The sequence below is a fragment of the Engraulis encrasicolus genome, chromosome 6 (genome assembly GCF_034702125.1).
Source record: "Engraulis encrasicolus isolate BLACKSEA-1 chromosome 6, IST_EnEncr_1.0, whole genome shotgun sequence".
Lineage (NCBI taxonomy): Eukaryota > Metazoa > Chordata > Actinopteri > Clupeiformes > Engraulidae > Engraulis > Engraulis encrasicolus.
In genome coordinates, this window is record NC_085862.1 from 21,759,581 (window position 1) to 21,779,580 (window position 20,000).

The 20,000-nt window shown below is 44.3% G+C and overlaps 2 protein-coding genes across 2 annotated transcripts in view; both read right to left on the minus strand.

Annotated features, from left to right (window-relative positions):
• Positions 1-1,399: 1,399 nt before the first annotated feature.
• gfi1ab (growth factor independent 1A transcription repressor b) lies at positions 1,400-7,562 on the minus strand. Its single transcript, XM_063200914.1, has 7 exons — positions 7,385-7,562; positions 4,742-4,970; positions 3,914-4,114; positions 3,226-3,614; positions 2,842-2,979; positions 2,505-2,670; positions 1,400-2,246 (listed from the first exon to the last, which is right to left on the minus strand). Exons 2-7 carry the CDS (start codon positions 4,851-4,853, stop codon positions 2,068-2,070), a joined length of 1,185 nt encoding a protein of 394 aa, XP_063056984.1. The 5' UTR covers positions 4,854-4,970; positions 7,385-7,562; the 3' UTR covers positions 1,400-2,067.
• Positions 7,563-8,120: 558 nt separating this feature from the next.
• evi5b (ecotropic viral integration site 5b) overlaps positions 8,121-20,000 on the minus strand; it is a 116,354-nt gene continuing 104,474 nt past the window's right edge. Inside the window, exons 21-22 of the mRNA XM_063200919.1 lie at positions 10,682-10,886; positions 8,121-10,642 (exon numbers count right to left, since the gene is read on the minus strand). Coding sequence (XP_063056989.1) covers positions 10,527-10,642; positions 10,682-10,886 — 321 coding nt within the window. The 3' untranslated portion in view covers positions 8,121-10,526. The remainder of the gene's footprint in view (positions 10,643-10,681; positions 10,887-20,000) is intronic.

The window sequence follows — 20,000 nt, forward strand, 5'->3', positions numbered from 1 at the left end:
TAAAAACAAGGTTTCTCCTAGGAGCGCCTTCTAGTGTCAAACACCCTTTGAGGTAGAATTATGGTTCCATAATTTAGGCCTAGGCCTACTGAATTTTGTTTTTTTAGGACTATTTTCTGATAAACAGTTGGAATCCACGCCAGTTTTCTTACCCAGTTTAATAGACCTATAGGTAGGCTAGTATAAAGCTGTAATATCCACATGTAATACAGTTTGTAAAATAGCCTAGGCCTACTTACTGCTGTCGATAAATCATTGAGCATCTAATCCCAATCAAAACATTTGATGTGGAAAATGCATGAATTGAGTAGTTTTGTTTCCGAATCTTGGCCGATTATTTCCAGTAAGAATGGGAATAATAAGGCCTAATTCATTGTCAATTTGTCTTTTTTTACTTCTGTGAAATTATTGCGACAGCAATAAGATAGTGCGACTATGAATAATAGACCTATAAGAAGTCCCAACCTAACCTTAATCCTTTCCGGACGGCTGCTGGATGCACTATTTGTGACATTCGACTTAAGGCCTACTCGTGTGGTTTCCACTCGGATTTCCAGTAAAATAGCTTACGGCAAAATACACTTTAAAATGTCGTCAACAGCCTATACAGCAAACCCCCTCCACATCACGGTCGGTAGTCTATATCCTATTATTAGTTTTTTTTTCTTCTAATAACGCAAAGGGGATGTTATTATCATTAGTAGGCTATTATTATTATTAGGCCTATTATTATTATTATTGTTATTATTAGTATTATTATTATGCTATTATATGCTAGGCCTATTTAATTAGCAACTCGAGAGTGTGCTCATATTAGGCCTACTTTAAACATATGTCGCAGCTTGAGTGTCCCCTATTTTCATAAAGCAGAACAAATTACAAAATAAAATTATACAAAAATAGGCTGATGCTTTAATTATTTTTAATACACCAATTACATTTTTAACTATGGGCGAAACGGTTTTTGCCAATTGTTTTTTATCTTTAAAAACTTTTAACTATAAATATACATTTTTTTCGTTTTCCATTAGCCCTACAGGACATCTAGGTAAAGGAGTTTTGGAAATGGACTAGTAGCTGGAGGCACCATAAAATATTCAGCATCTGAAACAATACCATCAACTACTATTACGCACCTCTCCACCGCCAGCTACCATTACGCACCTCTCCACCGCCAGCTACCATTACGCACCTCTCCTGGCTGCTGTCATGGGGCAATCTACAAGAGTAATAGACTTATTTTTATTTAAAAAAAAAAAGCTTAATCTAGCACAACTGACAGACTAACAGCCTACGCAGGTGTTTTTGTGCCGTCGTATAAATAGTGCATCCTCATCCATTCACAGCATACACAATTAAAACCCAGATTTTTTTAAACAATCCATTTATTTTGATATCAATAAATAATTTAAGAACAAACACTGTAGTATACAACATTTGAACTTACTACAATCAGACGAGACGACAGGATCTCGTCAATATAAATTACGCATGTGCAAATTTGATTAAAAAAAAGGATAGAACCGTCTCTCAGTAAATAATAATAAAGGGAAACGGGGGATAGGCCTACTGAGCCTGCGCAGGACAGAGCAAAAGGCTCAGAAACCAGTCCTTCATGAAATCACACTCAGTGCCCGCTAAAACGCTTTGCTTTGTTTTGCCAGCATCTTTCTCTCACAAAGTGACATTCTTGTGAGAGGCGCAGATTTCTCCGTTGATTTCACAAAGATGTCTGCTTTGTCATTATTTTGGTCACAATATTTTGGGTTTCATGAGAGTTCCCTCGGGGACGAAAGACGCTTATTTACATGAACTGCACCGAACTGGTCCGAGTTACATTCATCTGTGATCGGGGGTAAAAAAAAAAAAAAGAAAAAAGAAAGAAAGAGAGAACCTAAAATGATGTAGGCTAACAGTTCTGAGGCATAGGCTAAATAAAGCCGTGGTGCCGGTGGATAGGATATTCCTCTTCAGTAGCTTCCCTATAGTGTTTGGGGTGGTGCGGCAGGCCTGTGTGCATCTTGATATGTGCTGGTTTTGCGAGATATGGGAGGGCGGTCACTTCAGTCATTTTAGTCCGTGCTGTGTCTCCTTGTGTCTCCTCAAGTCGACCTTGCGCTGGAAGCCTTTCCCGCACATGTCGCAGCCGAAGGGCTTGAAGCCGGTGTGCTTGCGACTATGGGTGATGAGGTTGGAGCTCTGGCTGAAGGCCTTGCCACACACCTGGCATTTGTGGGGCTTTTCACCTAAGAGGGAAATAGAGGAGACACGTAGGTTTACTTACTGGACATGATGAAAATGAAATGTCACATGTTGTCATCATTGCTGAGAAGTGGTGACTTACAAACAGAGCTAAAATGCATCAACACTAATGGAATGCGGTTGATGAAGTGGTGCAAAGTTAACTCTGAGAGTGTAGCATACACTCAAAGCAGCACACTTGAAATGCTTCTTTTAGCTTTCTTCCCAGTTTTCTTTTAGATAAGCGAGAGGGGGCACTATACCTGTGTGAATAAACGTGTGCTTTTTCATGTCGGATTTCTGATGGAATCTCTTCCCACAGTACTGGCATGGATAGGGCCGCGTGTCCGAGTGGATCAGGAGGTGGGTAGAGAGCGTCGACGACCTTTTGAAACTTTTGCCGCATATCTTGCAGTCGAAGCTTCTTTCCTGTTGCGTAACACAGATAAATAAAAAAACGTATGAAACTTAAGCTGTGCTGTATGCTTGTACAGTTCGGCAGTTAGCAGCACACTATAGGTATAGGCAATTATATTACCATTGAAAGGTCTGTATTATAAAGGTATACATTTGTCGTTGGTTATTTGGCTATAGGCCTACCTGTGAGTGAACGGCTTTGTGTTGTTCCAGGCTAACCGCGTGCCCAAAGGTTTTCCCGCAGATCTCGCAAGCGAAGGGTCGAGTCCCACTGTGAGATCTCCTCACGTGCACCTCGAGTCCGTGAGGGGTAGAGAACACCTGCGGAAATGACAGAGATTAAGTCTTCCACAGGATGTCGCTTTACTGTGATAAGCATGCAGATCGCGGCACGTTTTGGAGACAAATTACGCACACAAATTACGCACGCAAATTACGCACGCAAACTCTTGTTGGATGTGCCAGTAAAGTGATGGACTGCGTATTTCATGTCGCAGTTTTAACTACAAATACAGTACACTAATTAAAATGTAAGGCAGTTGAATCTAACGGATGAAGTGATCTAACCTTGCTACACTTGATGCACTTGAAGGCGCCGTTGAGCATCAGTCGACTGCAGATGTCCGTCTCAGACTTGATGTCCTGCACTTTGCCATGGATGCTGCTGTCGGAGTATAATCCGTTGGCCTGGCTCCTGTCGTAAAGTCCAGCAGTTGAGCTGTAAGAGCCGTATCCTCCAGCTCCGGACCCCCTCTCTGAATAGAGCGAGGCGTCGATGACCCTGTCCCCGTAGTAAGACAGTGATGAGCCCCGCTCCAGGTCCAGTGGGTGGTGGTAGGACTGCTGCACCAGGTGACGGAGGTCGGAACCGGTGTAGTTATTCCAGGCATACGGCCGGAAGGGTACCTCGAAAGGCTGGGTCTCATCCACTGATGGCGAGAACGACTTGTCGGAATCTGTCATGGAAAAAAATAATTAGTTAGAGCTATATTTTTAATATCCGAGTTTTCCATCCAATTACAGAAAATTAACGTTTAGCTTATATGGTCTTTACTGAATTATGCCCAAGTACTGTGAGATGAAACATGTTCACGGGATAATCTAATTCAAAGTGAAGTTAAGAGCATACAGTTCACACTAGCAGATTCCCAGGCCAACTACTACAACAACAAACAACAAACAGTTGGTGTTTTAAAGTCCACTTGACTGGATGCTTGAATATAGGCAGAAGAAGTTTGCATGCATTTGTCCATACCGGGGGATGCGGAGGGCGAGGGCGGGCGCCAGTAGTCCTCATAGTCGGAGGAGCGGCCACACACGCTGCCCCCACAGCTCAGCGGCGACTTGGAGGAGCGGTCCGCCGTGTCCACCAGGTGAGACTCAGGAGAGAAGACTCTTGTAGTGTTTCCAGACAGCACATCACCACAACACTCGGACTCTTCCGGGACTTTGCTCTCTGTTAAGTCAGTTTGGAAGGAGAAGAGAGCCGTGTCATTTCACTTTTTTCTTTCTAAAATGTTTTGTTGTGTTATGGACAAGGAAACTAGTGCAGCCTATAAGGATGTTATGGACAAGAAAGCATTTTTTTTTGGAAAATGTTGATTTACTTGGGAATTTTAAGCAACGCAAAAAACAAAAGCATGACAAAACAAGTGTTATTGTAAATGAGCATGTAGCCTATTAGAATGACAATTCGAAAGCTGAACAAATGACCCTTATTTGTTAGGAGCAATATAGCCCATCAGAGTGCATCAAAAGCTTTTTGTTGAAATCTCGTAGGCTACTTCTAATTAAAATACACGGAAAGTATCACCATAACGTAGCCTCAATTAAAACAAAGACATAACAAACGCACAAGACCTCATTCGTTTCAAGCACATTCATTCTATTTAAAAGCCACCCACACATTTATTTTCAAGTAATACATTAGACAAGTCCCTATTATTTAATATAGCCTATTGGTATAATGAAAAAAGTAAATTGTTTACCATGCTGCATTTCGATACACATTTTCGTAACCATTGAAAAACAGTTAACAGGGACATTACCACTGAACTTTAAAGTGTAAACTCAATCTACATACCTGCACATATGTGCGCGAGGATGGTGTCCAGTCTACTGTAGTCGTCCTCGAGCGAACGCGGCTGGTGGTAGCTGTGCGCTTTCTTGCTCTTTACCAGGAACGACCGCGGCATGGCTGCTTGTCTTGTCGTTTCTGCTCCACAAATATCCGAAAAGACTCTCCTGCCCCGTCCCGTCCAGTCCAGTCAATCTGACCCGTCACAGCAGCAGCAGCACTCTCTGTTGTCTCTCTGAAACGAGTGGAGAACCATTGGTTGATGACGGCTCACCAGTATAAGTTCCCTCTTGCAACGTTATGAGCATGCGCAAAAGGAGACTCCTCGTCTGCCAGGTGTTGCGGGGACAGGTGCTTTAAAGACACAGCTTCCCTCAGTTTTCCTGGCCGGTGCCTGCCGATTGGCTCCCCCGGAGAACAAATGCAAGGCAGCCCTCTCTCGGTCTAGTCTGCTCCCTAGGGAACCGAAGCCCGTGGCAATCAGGATAAGTGATATGCGAGTTTATCAATGCGATACTCGATCCCCAGAAGCAGGGGAGAGGAAGCACGGACACGGGCACCGAGATGCCAGGGAGTGCTATCACCACAGGGCTGTAACAACAGGACTATTACAGCAGCCAGGGCGGCCCTCTCTCTGCTTTGAGTCTGTATACAAATCACAAGGTAATCTCATGCACACATAAGCACAGCAACAGTAACCACACAGCTGTCATCTCCCTTTAAGACAGGCTTTTAAAATGTGTATTGGGAAATATCCGGCTGGTCGATAACCCTACTCATCAGTAGGCTGACAGTAAGCTCTATGATTTGAATAGCCTGTGATATTTATGGTAAGTTGTTGCATTGTGGTTCAGTTTCCTGCTTCAATCACCGCAATGCAAATGATTGACTAGGTTCGCTAGTTCAGCCTTGGCCGTCTGAGATTGGTTTATTTATTTTTCAGCTCTCAGCAAAGGCCTTGTGGGGGCCTACATGCAAAGCCATCTTTGATTTGGGGGTGACCATACAATAGGTGTGTAGCTGCTGGATGGATGACATATTGAAATCAAACAGTGGACTAGTAAGGTCACTATCCAGTCTCTGTCGGTTACCAGCCGCCTGAGTAACCCGTGTGGTGGGGTTTTAGGTTTCCAGGCAGTAATGGTTAACTCGCCGTCAGGACAGAGGCCCCTTGTTCGGACAGTACCCCCTGAGCGTGCGTCGGTGGGCTGCCGGGCTCCTAATTACACCCAGAACAACAGTGCGCGCGCGCGCGCGCACGCACACGCACACGCACACACCTATGGTGGCCAGGGGCCCGAGAGCAACAGCCGGCAGGGTATGCATGATGTCAGAGACAACCCGACTGAGACCCGTGCCCTCCATAGAGTACAATTGCGTGCGTGGCTGCTTCCATAGTAATACAATTACGCGCGTGCTTTGATGGATAGGCGACAGTATTACAATATTGCCATACTAGCCTAATTAGCTACACAGTAAAAAAAACTAGTGTTAATTCAACACTTAAAGAGTACTCTGGGAGAAAATACACAATAGAATGTGTTAAATTGACTCTTTGAGTGTTGAATTAACACTGCATTTCTTACTGTGTAGCCTAATTATTAGCCCAGTAGTAAACCAAGAAGTTTCTCAGGGGAAAACACTAGAGCAAAATGTAGATGCGTTTCATCATGTTTTTGCATTGACAAAATATCTGAGCTTATGTATTAGGCTATTTCGGCTAGTAAATGAAACATGGTAATGTCCTATTTACACAAACTCAACACAGAATCAGAATCGTGTTCCATCTGTAATTTCAAGAATATGGGCTAGGCTGTGCCAGCAGAAAGGGCAACTTGATACCCGTCATCTGAATACGACCTCATTGCCCAGTTGTGGTCAGCTGTGGTATAGAGTGTTGTGTGTGTGTGTGTGGTTGTGTGTGTGTGTGTGTGAGAGAGAGAGAGAGAGAGAGAGAGAGAGAGAGAGAGCAAGTGAGTGTTTGGGGGTGCGCATCCCTAAACGCGCAGAAGCATGGGATGAAGTAGCAGAAGCGCGCGGCAGGAAATCAAAGTGAAATGTGTGGTGCTCCGATTAGCGCGCGCGCCGCAGGCCATCCGGTCAAACGCGCAGGTGGCGCGGGCGCGATAGGCGCAGATAAACCGCCCGCGCTCACTCACTGACGCCGAGCAGTTCATTTTGAGGAACTAAAAAAAAGTATGGCCAATGTTTTTTTGTCACAGCTGTTAAAAATGTGAGTTCAGAATGGCGAAAAACTATTTCATTTGGGTAAAAATTAAGTTAGGCCTATTCATTTGTGCACTTTGGACAAACAAACAAACAAACGAAACAAAAATAAATAAAAACACAGCAAACAAAAATTAGTCTCACTTTACTGCTAAGTGAAATTACGTTAAGTTCACTGGTTGGTTATGCTGTTGTAAAACAACTGACAGTGTACAACACATTGCAGGTGCACAAGAAAAAAAACACTGCGCCTTTAAAGGTCAGGATTTGATGCATTTCATTCTTCTGTTTTGACTGATCTACATGTAAAGAAAATGTTGGACAAATTATAACTCGGAGCGCCTTGATTTGAAACCATGCACGCGACAGGTCGCATCAGCGTATCTCTGCCAACTGGTCATTAATGACAATCGTCACACCTACCTGTCGCCTTCCTCACTTAGCTTGAGATTTAACTTGACTTCAAACAGCCGCAAGGATCAGTGTGTTTGTATTTCTGTGCGTGCTGGGCTGGCTTGTGTTATTAGCGTAAAAAGCGCAGACTTCCTGAACGTTATTTTAGCAAGAGCTTTCATAAGCAAGGAGAGGAGGGGTTGGTGGCGTCAAGCGTCCATCAAAAGAGTACCCTCCCGTAAAAAAACGGCCTTTCAAAATGCAGATTTCAGGTGTTGTAAGATGGCAAATTACAACAGCTGATGCACTGCTTTGTGTTCACCGTACAGCCGTGTCATCATTTATTAAGCATAGCCTATGCATAATTTTAACAAATAGTAGGCCTAGCCTACAAAAAAAATAAATTTAGCTTATCCTCGTAATTACGGTTCCAAACAGTTGAGCAGTTAGACTAATCATTTAACTAGGCTTTTTCTAAAATAGAGAATCTGAAGAATGCATTTGCGCACACTGGAATGTTTGTGTCGGTCTACAACTCTAGCCTACAACTGCACGTTTTTTTTGGTGACAGAACAGCCTACACTCTGACCAATGAAATGATAAAAACCCTAACTAACACACACTATGCCAAGGCATTTAGTAGTACTATGCATGATGTCTGTTGAGAAATGCATTTTAACGCACAACAGCAAGCGAATAACATCCGCGTCCATCCTTTCCGCGCAAAACGCAACAGGTCCTATTGCTTCAAGAATGCAGACACAAATTCGTTTAAGAGCCTTATAAAAGCCTTTTATTGCCCATTGCTGTGACGGTCAACTGTAAATGACAGGGAAAATAAATGAATTTATCATGATTTATTTAGTGAACCATTGTCGTTGGATATAGTATGAGTCATTACATAAACAGATAGTGTTCACTGGCCAGCACGTGTTCCATATCGGCCGCTCTCCATCAAGGGAAACACTGAATCGACACATTGAAACGCAGTATACTCCACATGTTAAATTCGCTTTGGGATAGCTGCAGCGGTACAGTATTCAATCGGACATAATCAGATAGACTATCTGATAGCCTAGTAGCCCACTTAGTGTTTTAATTTTCTTACTTTATTGCGCGGGGGAAAATTATAAATTCATAGATTTAGGAGATTTCAGTTTAATTCCCTGCAAGGCGACTGGGGTCGCTTCCCAAGGTGTCATTTACGGTGTCATTACACACAACATTGGCTATGGACAAGGTCATTACTGAGCATTTCAAACTTCTGGTGTATCATCAGATCAGAGAGGAAACTTTTCAGGCCAACTGCACCCCGGAAGGTGACGGTGAGAGTGAGTGGGTGTAGCCATACAAAGGCCAGGTGATGCGGTGCTGCTGCCTTTTGCAAGAAGACGGGCGGGCGATATCTTTCCATTGACAACCCCCTGCATGCAGGTGACGCGCCGCGTTTCCGCCGTGCGCCAGGCAGGTTCCCTTGACACAGGCGCGCTCCACTCCACTCCATTGTGCAAATGTGCGAACTCTTGTCCGTTTCGTCCCTCCAATACAATGATGCATGTAGCGAATTTTCAAAGCACATTCCCTTCATTTGCATTGCTGATTTAAAGATGTTTCTTTTAAAAAGAGAACGAAACCAAACAACAACAAAAAACTGAAAATAAACAAACAAAAGGATAAATCACAGAACACAGAAAATATCGTCTCCCAACATTGTGACATCTGTGTGTCAAACCTGTAACATGCTCTATTGTCCACATGCTAAAACCTCTCTGCTGAAAGCGAAGAGGGAAACCAACACACACTTCAAGCGAAACATGGCCAAAATAAGTGTGTGATATGCTTCTGTGAAGCTCGTGGACCAGTGTGTGTGTGTGTGTGTGTGTGTGTGTGTGTGTGTGTGTGTGTGTGTGTGTGTGTGTGTGTGTGTAGGGGGTATTCTGAACATTGTCTCGGGTGAGTGATATGTCCCTTTTAGTCCACGAACAATACAACAATAAACTGCATGGCATACATCCTCTGCCACGGTCACAAGATAACACATTTTTCAAGTTGATGCAAACAAACCATGAACAACATACATGTACATATATACAAAAGAGGCTTCCTGGGGAGAGAAGGTATCCCAGGGCACCCTGGGTACAGGGTGGTCATAACCAATGAGGTTAGACCATGGGCTGGTCTTAGCCAATGAGAGTGTCTGGGTACGGGAGTTTGTAGCAGCCTTCATACAGCTGCATATTAGTTCATGAATAGGTCTCCTCTTGGCCGAGAGAAGCACTTCTTAATGACTAAAGGTAGTGTCAGTGTCTCGGTGTTGCTTCTTTCCTATGAAACATTCCCAAAACAAAAGTTCAGTTGGTTTGTTGTTTTTTAAAATCTGAGAACAATAATAAAAAAGTATGATATGGGTTGACAACATGTCCTTGTTACAGAGTAAAACACAGTATTGTCCAAAAGCGGAATAGATCAGACATTCACAGATTCATCTGTGTCTATTTAATGCCAGCCTTCTTTCTAATGTTGGCAGGCCAAAGGTGGCTGATGATGTTTTCTGATGGTGGTGGGTAGTGCATGCTTCCAAACATCTCACCTCCCCTCCTTCTGAATACTTCTAGTGTTGAGTCAGTGGACTCTGGTTTGGATGGGGGTGGTCGGCACTGGGCAAGTGTAAGTGCTTATAGGTAACAAGTCTATGATGTCACTGGTGATGGCAGATGACAGCCAATATGAAAGAACAAGCAGTGATGGTGATATAAGGCAGATGTGTGACATGACTTATCCGTCATGGCAGCCAGCTCTGGTGCCTGCTGGTGTTAAGTGCTGCTGGAAGCAGCTCATATTCAGCTCCAAACCCTCCACTAGTCCACTTTCCTCAGTTCTCCTCTCCCCGCCTGAGGCTGAGTTGCAGTCGGCTGGCCTGTGGTAGTGATGCACTGATGACTGTATGGAGGGGGGCAGTGGAGGGACACTGGGTTGAGGAGAGGAGAGGAGAGGAGAGGAGTGTTGGTGTGATTTGGAGAGACGGTGGTGTGCTGTTCAGGGAAAGAAGATGTCACACTAGTCCCATAATGGCTACTGCTGGTAACTGTACAGTGGTGTCGTCAGTGGCACTGTTATCATAGTGACAAGACGTCGGTGGTCTTATGGCTACTGTTGTTGGTTACCATAGTGACTAGACGGTGGTGGTCTTGTGACTGTTGCCGTTGGTCGGCACGGTGAGCCTCAGGGCCTCTCCGTCATCGTCACTGTCCGAGTCCTCCAGCTCAGGGTGCAGCGTGATGCGGCCCCCTACCATACACCCCGCGTCACCACCGCCCCCCGCGTCACCCCCTCCTCCTCCTCCTCCTCCCCCCTCCCCCAACCTCCCCCTCCGAGACCGGGCCAGCCTGCTGGCAGCCTCCTCGTCCTCCTCCTGCTCCTCGTCTGAGGAGGCGTAGCACTCCCTGTCCCCGTAGTGGTTGACGATGTGGATGCTGTCAAAGTTGCCCACGCCGGCCGGCAGGCCCGCCCTCTGGCTCTTCAGGCAGCGCACCTAAGCACACAGGAGGAGACAGGACAGGAGAGGAGAGGGAAAACTATTAGCACCTTCTCATGGAGGTCTCTCTGACACAATACAGTTCAGTACAGTGGAGGGCCTTCATGCTGCTACTCTTAACATGCCAGAGTACCATGACCAAGACGATGCCACTTCAATACAGCACACAGAGTTGGGAATGTCAGACATGGCTTCACAAGACTAGTTTGCTTGCACAAGTCTGTTTTTTTTATAAATGCAAGCAAATGGCATCCCATCCTCCAACCAGACGTCTGAGGGATGATGCACTATAGTGCCAAAAGTATTCGCTAACCTGCCTTGACTGACATATGAGTTTCAGTGCCATCCCATTCCTAACCTATGGGGTTCAATATGATGTCGGTCCACCTTTTGCAGCTATTACAGCTTTAGGATGCCAAAACATTTTGGACAATTATATACTCTCAACCTTGTGGGATCAGTTTGAAGCAGGCCCATTCCTCTTCCAACTTCCCAGTGCACACAGCAAGGTCAGTGAAGACATGGATGACAATGGAGTCTGGTGTGGATGAACTTAACTGGCCTGCACAGGGCTCTGACCTGAACCCTATAGAACACCTTTGGAATGAGTTAGAGCGGAGACTGAGAGCCAGGCCTTCTCCACCAAAATGATGTGTCAGTGTGTGATCTCTGCAGGGCTGGACTAGGATGAAAAACCAGGCCGGGCATTTTTATCCAAGAGCAGTCCACCAGGCATTAGGGGAGACAATGAAGCCTTTGACAAAATTTTACTCATCTAATATAAGCTAGTATATTTTGTCCCTAACAGCCAAATTGCTTTATTAATATCTGACTATCTATATTGTAGAGGTCAGCTGTAGAGGCATGAGGTCTGATACCATTGAGGGGAGGAACAGGCCAATATCATCAACAGTCCACCGGACAAATGCCCTGTATGCCATATGGCCAATCCAAGCCATGGATCTCAGCAATGTGCTTATGGAATAATGGTCAAAAACACACTCCTCCATCTTGTGGACTGCCTTCCCAAAAGAGTTGAAGCTTTAATAACGGCAAAAGGTACACCAACATTATACTGAACCATATGGGTTAGGCACTAAAGTTCATAATGTGAGTCAAGGCAGGTTAGCTAATCATTTCGGCTATATATAGTGTATGATGGGTGGGGATGGGGTTTGGGGCACTTATGGATGGGTGGTGGGGGGTTGTAAGGGCTGCAGACAGGATCTCCGCACACTCACATCTCACCACAGTTAAAACACATATGATGGCAGAAGGGTGTGTGGGGGGTATATAAACACGGTGCTGTATGCTATACGGACACAGCGTTGGGGTTGACACTCCATGCTCCGGAAGGGTGGGGGGAACGGGGCTTTTGCGAAGGTCAGAGGTGGTGCATCAGCACAGGTTGCAACGCACACGCACACGCGCACACACACACGCGCATTCACACACACACACACACACACACACACACACACACACACACACACACACACACACACACACACACACACACACACACACACACACACACACACACACACACACACACACACACACACACACACACACACACACACACACACACACACACACACACACACACACACACACACACACTTACCTGGAACAGACTTCTACGAAACAGACATGTAGGAAGAAACGTATCGGCAGAACCATTTTAGCAAGTGAAACTGCACATACGCATACTTATTCATACACACACACACACACACACGTTCAGGAGAAGAAAGGGTAGGTGTGCATGCGTGCGGAGGAAGAGGTACGATATGGCAAGAGACCGTCCTTCCTGTGTGCCCTTCACACCTCTGCTCAGCACGGCAGACACTGGCAGGGAAGCAGGCCACTCAGCGGTCAAGAAAAAAAAAAACCCTACCTATAGACAGATAACACACACACACACACACTCTCTCTAAGAGACATACAGAGTAGAGAGAGAGAGAGAGATCGAGAGGGAGAGTTGGCCGGATGCCTGCTGTATAGCTGCTGTGTAGGGGAGGGGGGTGACACAGGCTGAGACGTCTTTATCTAGCAAGATCAAGCAATGGGCTGGCTTCACATACGCCTCCCCTGCCTCCAGTCTGCTCTGCTCGGTCTGACACACACACACACACACACGCACACGCACAGCAGGGTTTAATTACGCCTTCTCTCAAACATGCATGTAAGTGCGCGCACGCACACACACACACACACACACACACACACACACGCTCACACACGCGCACACACACGCACGCACACACACACACGCACGCACGCACGCACGCACGCACGCACGCACGCACGCACGCACGCACGCACGCACGCACGCACGCACGCACGCACACACACACACACACACACACACACGGTTAAAATACTCCTTGTGGCCTCTGCCCTGTCTGACACCGACACACAAACACACACACATGCACACTCTCAGGGCTGGGTTAAAATACTCCTCGCAGCCTCTGCTCTGTCTGTCCGTCTTCAGAGGCGCTGTGGTGTGGTGTTAAAATAGCACCCTCGCTAGGCAACTAGCAGCCGTTTTCATACTCTGGTGAGCACTCTACTGCTGTGCTTTCGCTAGTTCTACACACAACTTTTTCTATCACTTTATCTTTTCTCTTTTTCTGCCTCAACCTCAGACCTCAATCTGTCTCTGCTTGTTTTTTTGTCGCCACCACCTGTGTGAGAAACTTTGATAGCGGCCAGCGCAGCCCGGCTGAACTGATAGCAGAGCTGGCGTACATGCCGTCTGTACACACTGGGCCTAATCTGTGTGCGCTACACCCACCACACTGCCACACTGCCACACACACACACACACACACACACACACACACACACACACACACACACACACACACACACACACACACACACACACACACACACACACACACACACACACACACACACACACACACACACACACACACACACACACACACACCTAATCTGTGTACTATGCAGTACACAGCTCCCCACCTCCCCTGCTTGTGTGTTAAGGTGCAAAGTGTCAGATTTGCAAAACGCGCAGGATACGGAAAAAAAAAAACAGATTGAGATTTCACAATGTTACACAGGGCTAGTGGTATCTGACATCTGTGTCTGGGCTCTCTGTAGGTACCGAAACAGAGGAGGGACTGACAACTCGAGCAATGATTTCCTCTGTTCGTTTGACTCTTATAAAAAGGGAAAAAACCTGTGGTATTTAAAATCACTCTGTGTAGATTGCTGCTTTGTCTTTGGTAGTGATAGTTCTGTCCCCAGCTATCCACAGGAGGCATGCTAATGGCAGCACTGAGTTCCCCTCGCTGCCAAGACCCCCACCACACCATGCACGTCGTTTCTGCAACTCTTATGTTAAGCTGTTAGTAGAGATGACAACCTTGGGACAGGTCACATGACTGTAGCAACTCTTTCTGATACTACAACTCTCTTTAAATATTTGATTTATTTTTTAGATTATTTCCTGAGAGCAATAATGCCTGTGTGTGTGTGTCTGACAGAGAGATAGAGCGTGAGAAACATGGCCAAGACGACAGAGCGTGCACTAAAAATACAAGACAACCTAAACATGGAGCTCCATTAGAGTGCAAAGCAGCAGCACCTTCATAGCTCAGTGTGCTGCGTTTAGAAGGCACAAACAATCATCACAAACTGGGTGTCATGGCCAGTGGTGTTAGTTGAAGGCTGGACGTTGTATGCACTTCTCTGGCTGCAAGTGTGGGGAGACAACAAGGCAGGCTGCCCTATACAACGTGCAGGTCGCTCTTTGACTGTGTGCAGGACAGGTCTCTATCTCCCACTGTCTATGGTGTGCAGGGAAGAGGGAATGCGCTGTTGCAGGCTACCCTGTGCACGCACCTTTGGTTTGTGGTATGTATGAGAGTAACAGGCAGGGCTTGACATTAACTTTTTCACTTGCCGGCCACTGTGGCTAGTGGCTTTCCCGAGTCACTAGCCATCCAGCTAGTCTACTAGCCACAAATTTGGTTTTAAAAAACAATCATGACGCTGTACATCTAACCTCAGAAGATGAGGTGCATAAAGCAAGAAGATGGTTTTCTACATGGAAATAAAACATACAACTAGAAACTGAGCCTGAGCTTTTTCATGAACTTAAATTCAAACAATTGATACACAAGGGGCAAAGTGCATAATATACGCTATTCTGATATATACCATAGAATAAGCTACCTGCCAAATTGGCTAGTGACACTGAAATTGTTACCAGCCACAGCCAAGTTTTACCAGCATTTGGCCGGTTGGCAGGTGCCAGTGTTAAGCCCTGGTAACAGGGCACACATTAGAGGCAGCAGAGTGCTGTGTTCATGCATCTTCTTGCTGGACTGTTTTGGAAGGAGAGCAGGCTGAATTCGTAAGTGTGCGAAACCATTGAGCAAGTAGTAGGCTGCCCTGTACGCTGTGTGTGTATCTGGAAGAGGGAAATGCGCATGTGTGTGGCAGCGCTGGGGAGGCCCAGCTGTGCCAGAGCGATAGTGCTGAGCAGAGGAACAGCCGTCGCATGGTCGCATGATTTACTGCATCACACCTCCACCACAAGCCAACCCGCCTTTTGTTGGCCTGTCTCTCTTCCTCTCTTCCCCTCCTCTTCTCTTCCTCTCTCGCCTCTTCCTCTCGCTCTTGGGGCCTTTTCTCTACCTTTCAGGGCACCAATCTGACCTCATCTCTCTCTCTCTCTCTCGCTCTCCCCCTCCCTCCCTACCTCCCTCCCTGTCTTGTAAATCATGGAGTGGCTTTCTGTGTTTTCACTTCTCTGTCATTTGCATGTGCAGCTGAGGCCTCAGCTTATCAACGCGATTTTGATTTATTTATTGCAATGCCAGCAGTACATCGACACTATTTTAAGTACTTCTGTAAGTGAAAGACTGAACTTCAATGTAAGTTAGAAGTGAAGTTGAAAGAGCAAACCTGAAGACGCACTAGGCAAAACGTGTTGTTCGCTACAAAAAAATAAAGACAAAAAAAGAACAGTATCCAGTGTGCGGTGTTTATGAACTTTTCATATTGATCACTTTTTCCTGCCTTACACCTGCGCCTGGACAGCTGAAGGGTTGTGCACAAGGACTTTCTTGCACTTTGTAAAAATAAATTCACCAGTAGAAATAGAATTGAAAAATGAAGCTCATCACCACAATTTTGATTGATTTATTTAGATGCCGGTAGCGGTACCAGTAAAAAGAACAACAACATTCTTCTCATATAGGTAAAGAGAATGTGATTGCAAACTAATGGTTAGAAAGGATGATGAAGCCTACATTAAGATTGAGATTCAGAATTGTGCGACACAGTGACTCAAACTTTTCCACATAAGGTGCTTCTGGTAAGCCTTAGATAATGAAACTGTGTTTTTTCAGTTAAAATAACGTGCTTATCATTGTGTCATGGGCCAATGCTGACAGGTCACCGTGCATCTGTTATTAACAGTCTCCAGTCAAAGGACAATCTGACTTGAGGTGATGTTAGATAACTGAGAAATCTGGGGTACACCAATCAGAAGAGCCAGTAACACAACCTCATATGCAGATGATCTGAGGAGTCTGTCAACGTTTCCTTTTGGCATCGCTTACTAAATTAGGAGTGCTTAACGCGAACACTACACGTTGTTTTCAAAGCTGCAGCTTCTTTAACAGTATATTAGTTTGGATGTCCAAGCTGTTATGGTCAATTCAATTTTGAAAAGTCTGATGTACTGTGTTCAACTTCTCAAGTTGAACAAGAAGTAATAACTGGACGCAATTTCGATATTAAAATACAACTAAATAACTATAAAGATGTTTTTATGCTTTGACTATAAGCAAGTTTCTGCTGAAACTGACACCACCGTGAACCTTAGCATCAGACACAGCAGGCTTCACTATATATTTAAATCAAGCTAAGGCTCTTCTGAGAAGCCACAGTGTGAGAGTGTCAAAGGGGAGGTTGCGAGATGAATCAGAAGATCTGTGTGTTTTTTTCTGAAGAGTACACTGTAGAGTATGTAGAGGGTCCTGAAGGAGATATAAAATGAGCAATCTCTCGACGCCACTTTTACAGAGATTCTATAAGTATAAAGAGATATTCCAATGTAATAGGTTGCTATGGGCACCTAACATGACCAGGTTCCGGTCTGCCTAAAGGGGCGCGTCATAAGACTCCTAGCATTGAATAGAACAGTCCTTAGGTCTGCCTAGGTCTGCCTAAAGGGGGATTCCCCCCCCTCCCCCTTGCAATAATAGAACCCGGAAACAATGGGCCAATGGAACCTCTCTCTCTCTACTCTCTCTGTTTTAAATATAGGCTCACCCCATCCCACCCGTTGCTATGCTAATGGACTTGTTTGCACTTTGGGGAGATGGTTACTGGCAACTGATTTTTTTTTACCAGCAGTCATTAAAACATAAAAATATCCCTCTGTAAAAGAAAAAAATATATCCCTCGAGGCATCTATTGTCCAGCAGTCAAGTTTAATGAATTGAGGTCTGCCATTGTCTTGTTTAAGCACTCAAATTACATCTCCTTGGGTATACCTTCTTAAAGCTACACTAAGATTATTCAAGGCTCATTTCGATCACAGTACCAGATGCCTCTCTGCGAAGATAGCACCCAAAATACGACACATGCACAATACATACACTGACACACCCACACTGAAACACAAAAGCCACAAACACAACAAAGGGTATCGGTTAGATATCTATCAAAAAAGGATTAGATACAAATCCTGGTGGCAAAGGGGGGTTTACCACTGACCATAATCAGATCAAAGGAGGCCTGTGTTCTGGCAGAGAGATTTAATTACACATGTGGCTAGCTGACAAATCTGATTCTTTTATGTGTTACTCAATCAAAACTGTAACATGGACACTCCACAACTAGGTAAGAATAGCCAGTGAGCTAATACCATTATACCCCAAGTCCATATTGCCCTCCGACCTTTATTATATTACCATTTTATTAATAATAATATATTTGTATCACTAATAATAATATTTCTCTTTGGTGGTGCACCCTGCCTTTGTCCTGTTTGCATCTTTTTTGTTCTTTTTTCCCTTAGTGTTTTCACTGTTCTGTCTTTTAAAAAAAATCTTCTGTAGACTAGCGTTGCAAATAAAACAAAATGCATCTCGTCTGTCCAATATAATATGATGTCCACATCAAATCAACAAACAAATAAATAAGTCTTGAAAACCTGCAGTCTATGATGATGATGATGATGATGTATGATGATGATGATGATGATGTTGATTTAAAAAAAGATGAATAACAGTATTTGATCACCTGTGGCCTATGAGGATCCATCTTTAAGTGCTATACAGGTGTACTAAGTATCAAAAGTCCCTGATGAATATTTTTTCCATCATTTCTCTGTGGTTATAGTTGCTAACAACATGTCTATGGTATATTTCCTCTTTTTGAGTGAGTCTCTGTGCACGTGCCATGCAGCAGCACAGTTGATGCATCAGCTCTCTTCTCTCCTCATATCTCTTCTCTCTTCTTCTCTGCCCCTCGCTAGAGTTTCTAAGTTGAAGACGAGGCTTCTTTTAATTACCCTTCTAGCTGAGAGGAGACACACACACACACACACACACACGCACACGCACACGCACACGCACACACACACACACACACACACACACACACACACACACACACACACACACACACACACACACACACACACACACACACACACACACACACACACACACACACACACACACACACACACACGGCTGGGGGGATGTGCAGATTAGCCAATGAGGGCCTTTTCTGTAGTCATTGATGCCAGGTCACTGTGACTAGCGCCAACTGTACACTAGCGGGACAGAGGCAAATTATGCAGCGCTACGCTCTGCTGCAATCTGCCATGACCCTGAGCTCAACTCTCACTTTAGATCAACGCTGAAAACATTGTTTGAAACATAGTAATTAAAGGGACACTGTGCAGGAAATGGTCAAAAAGGGTACTGCAACTATGCTGCGAATTGAAAATGGGCTGCCTATTGCCAACTTTGATATTGTCATGAAAGTTTACTAAGTAATAAACTAACATTTTGTATTATGGTCAATTACAGTCAATTTTGCAGCTATTTTTGGAAATTCAAAATGGCTGACCATGGAGAAGACCCCCCTTTTCATGTAGGAAAAGTACAATTTGTCCAGTCATAATGAATACTTAGAATTTGATGGTGGTGGTAAATATTCATGAAAAAGGTAACATTAGTGAATGGTAGCATGAATTCTGGAAATGAACAACTAAAAATCTCACACAGTGTCCCTTTAAACATAAAGATGCGACATACTGGAAATGAAGAACAACCTAAACCTTTTCACGGCTCTACAAACACAAGACAATATCAGAGTCAGTTTCATTGGCAGTATGTACTTGTGCATGTGAATGAAATTCTTAGATGTTAGTTTGTATTCAAATGTAAAAGGAATCCCAGGTGAAAAAGTGGTTCAATTTAGTACAATAAAAGCACGACTGAAGTGTACTTAGCATGTTAAAAGCGCACTCACACTTTTTGTGCTAAGAAAAAGTATGTTTACAATATGCTTATTTAAAGTGTACTTAAAATTAGATGTAATTAAGTTGCTCTCAAAGAAAGTACACTTTGCGAACCATACATAAAGTGCACTTAGAAGATGTTTGGCTAAAGTGTATTTAGAGGAATATACTAATAGTGTTCTAATAGTGAACTTACTAAAAGTGTATTTTTTAATAACATATTGCAATTGCACTTTTTTTAAGTGCACTTTGATTATACTTCACCCAAGTGACTTCGAAGTGTGATTTTCTATAGTGCGCTTTAAAGTAAATCACTTTAACATATTGGAAGTATACTTTTTCTAAGTGCACTATGATTGTGCTTCATCCAAATATATTCAAAGTGTGCTTACACAAAGTGCATTTACCCATCATGCATCATCATGCATGTACCATCATGCAATGCACTTCTTGGAGCTAAATTTCTCAAACAGAAAGCCATTTATCTCTAAGGAATATCTTTGGTTTGCATGAAAATATTACTCATTGTTATATTCTGCATTTATTGTAGGAGTTTTAACATTTTAAAGTGGTACACAAAAAAT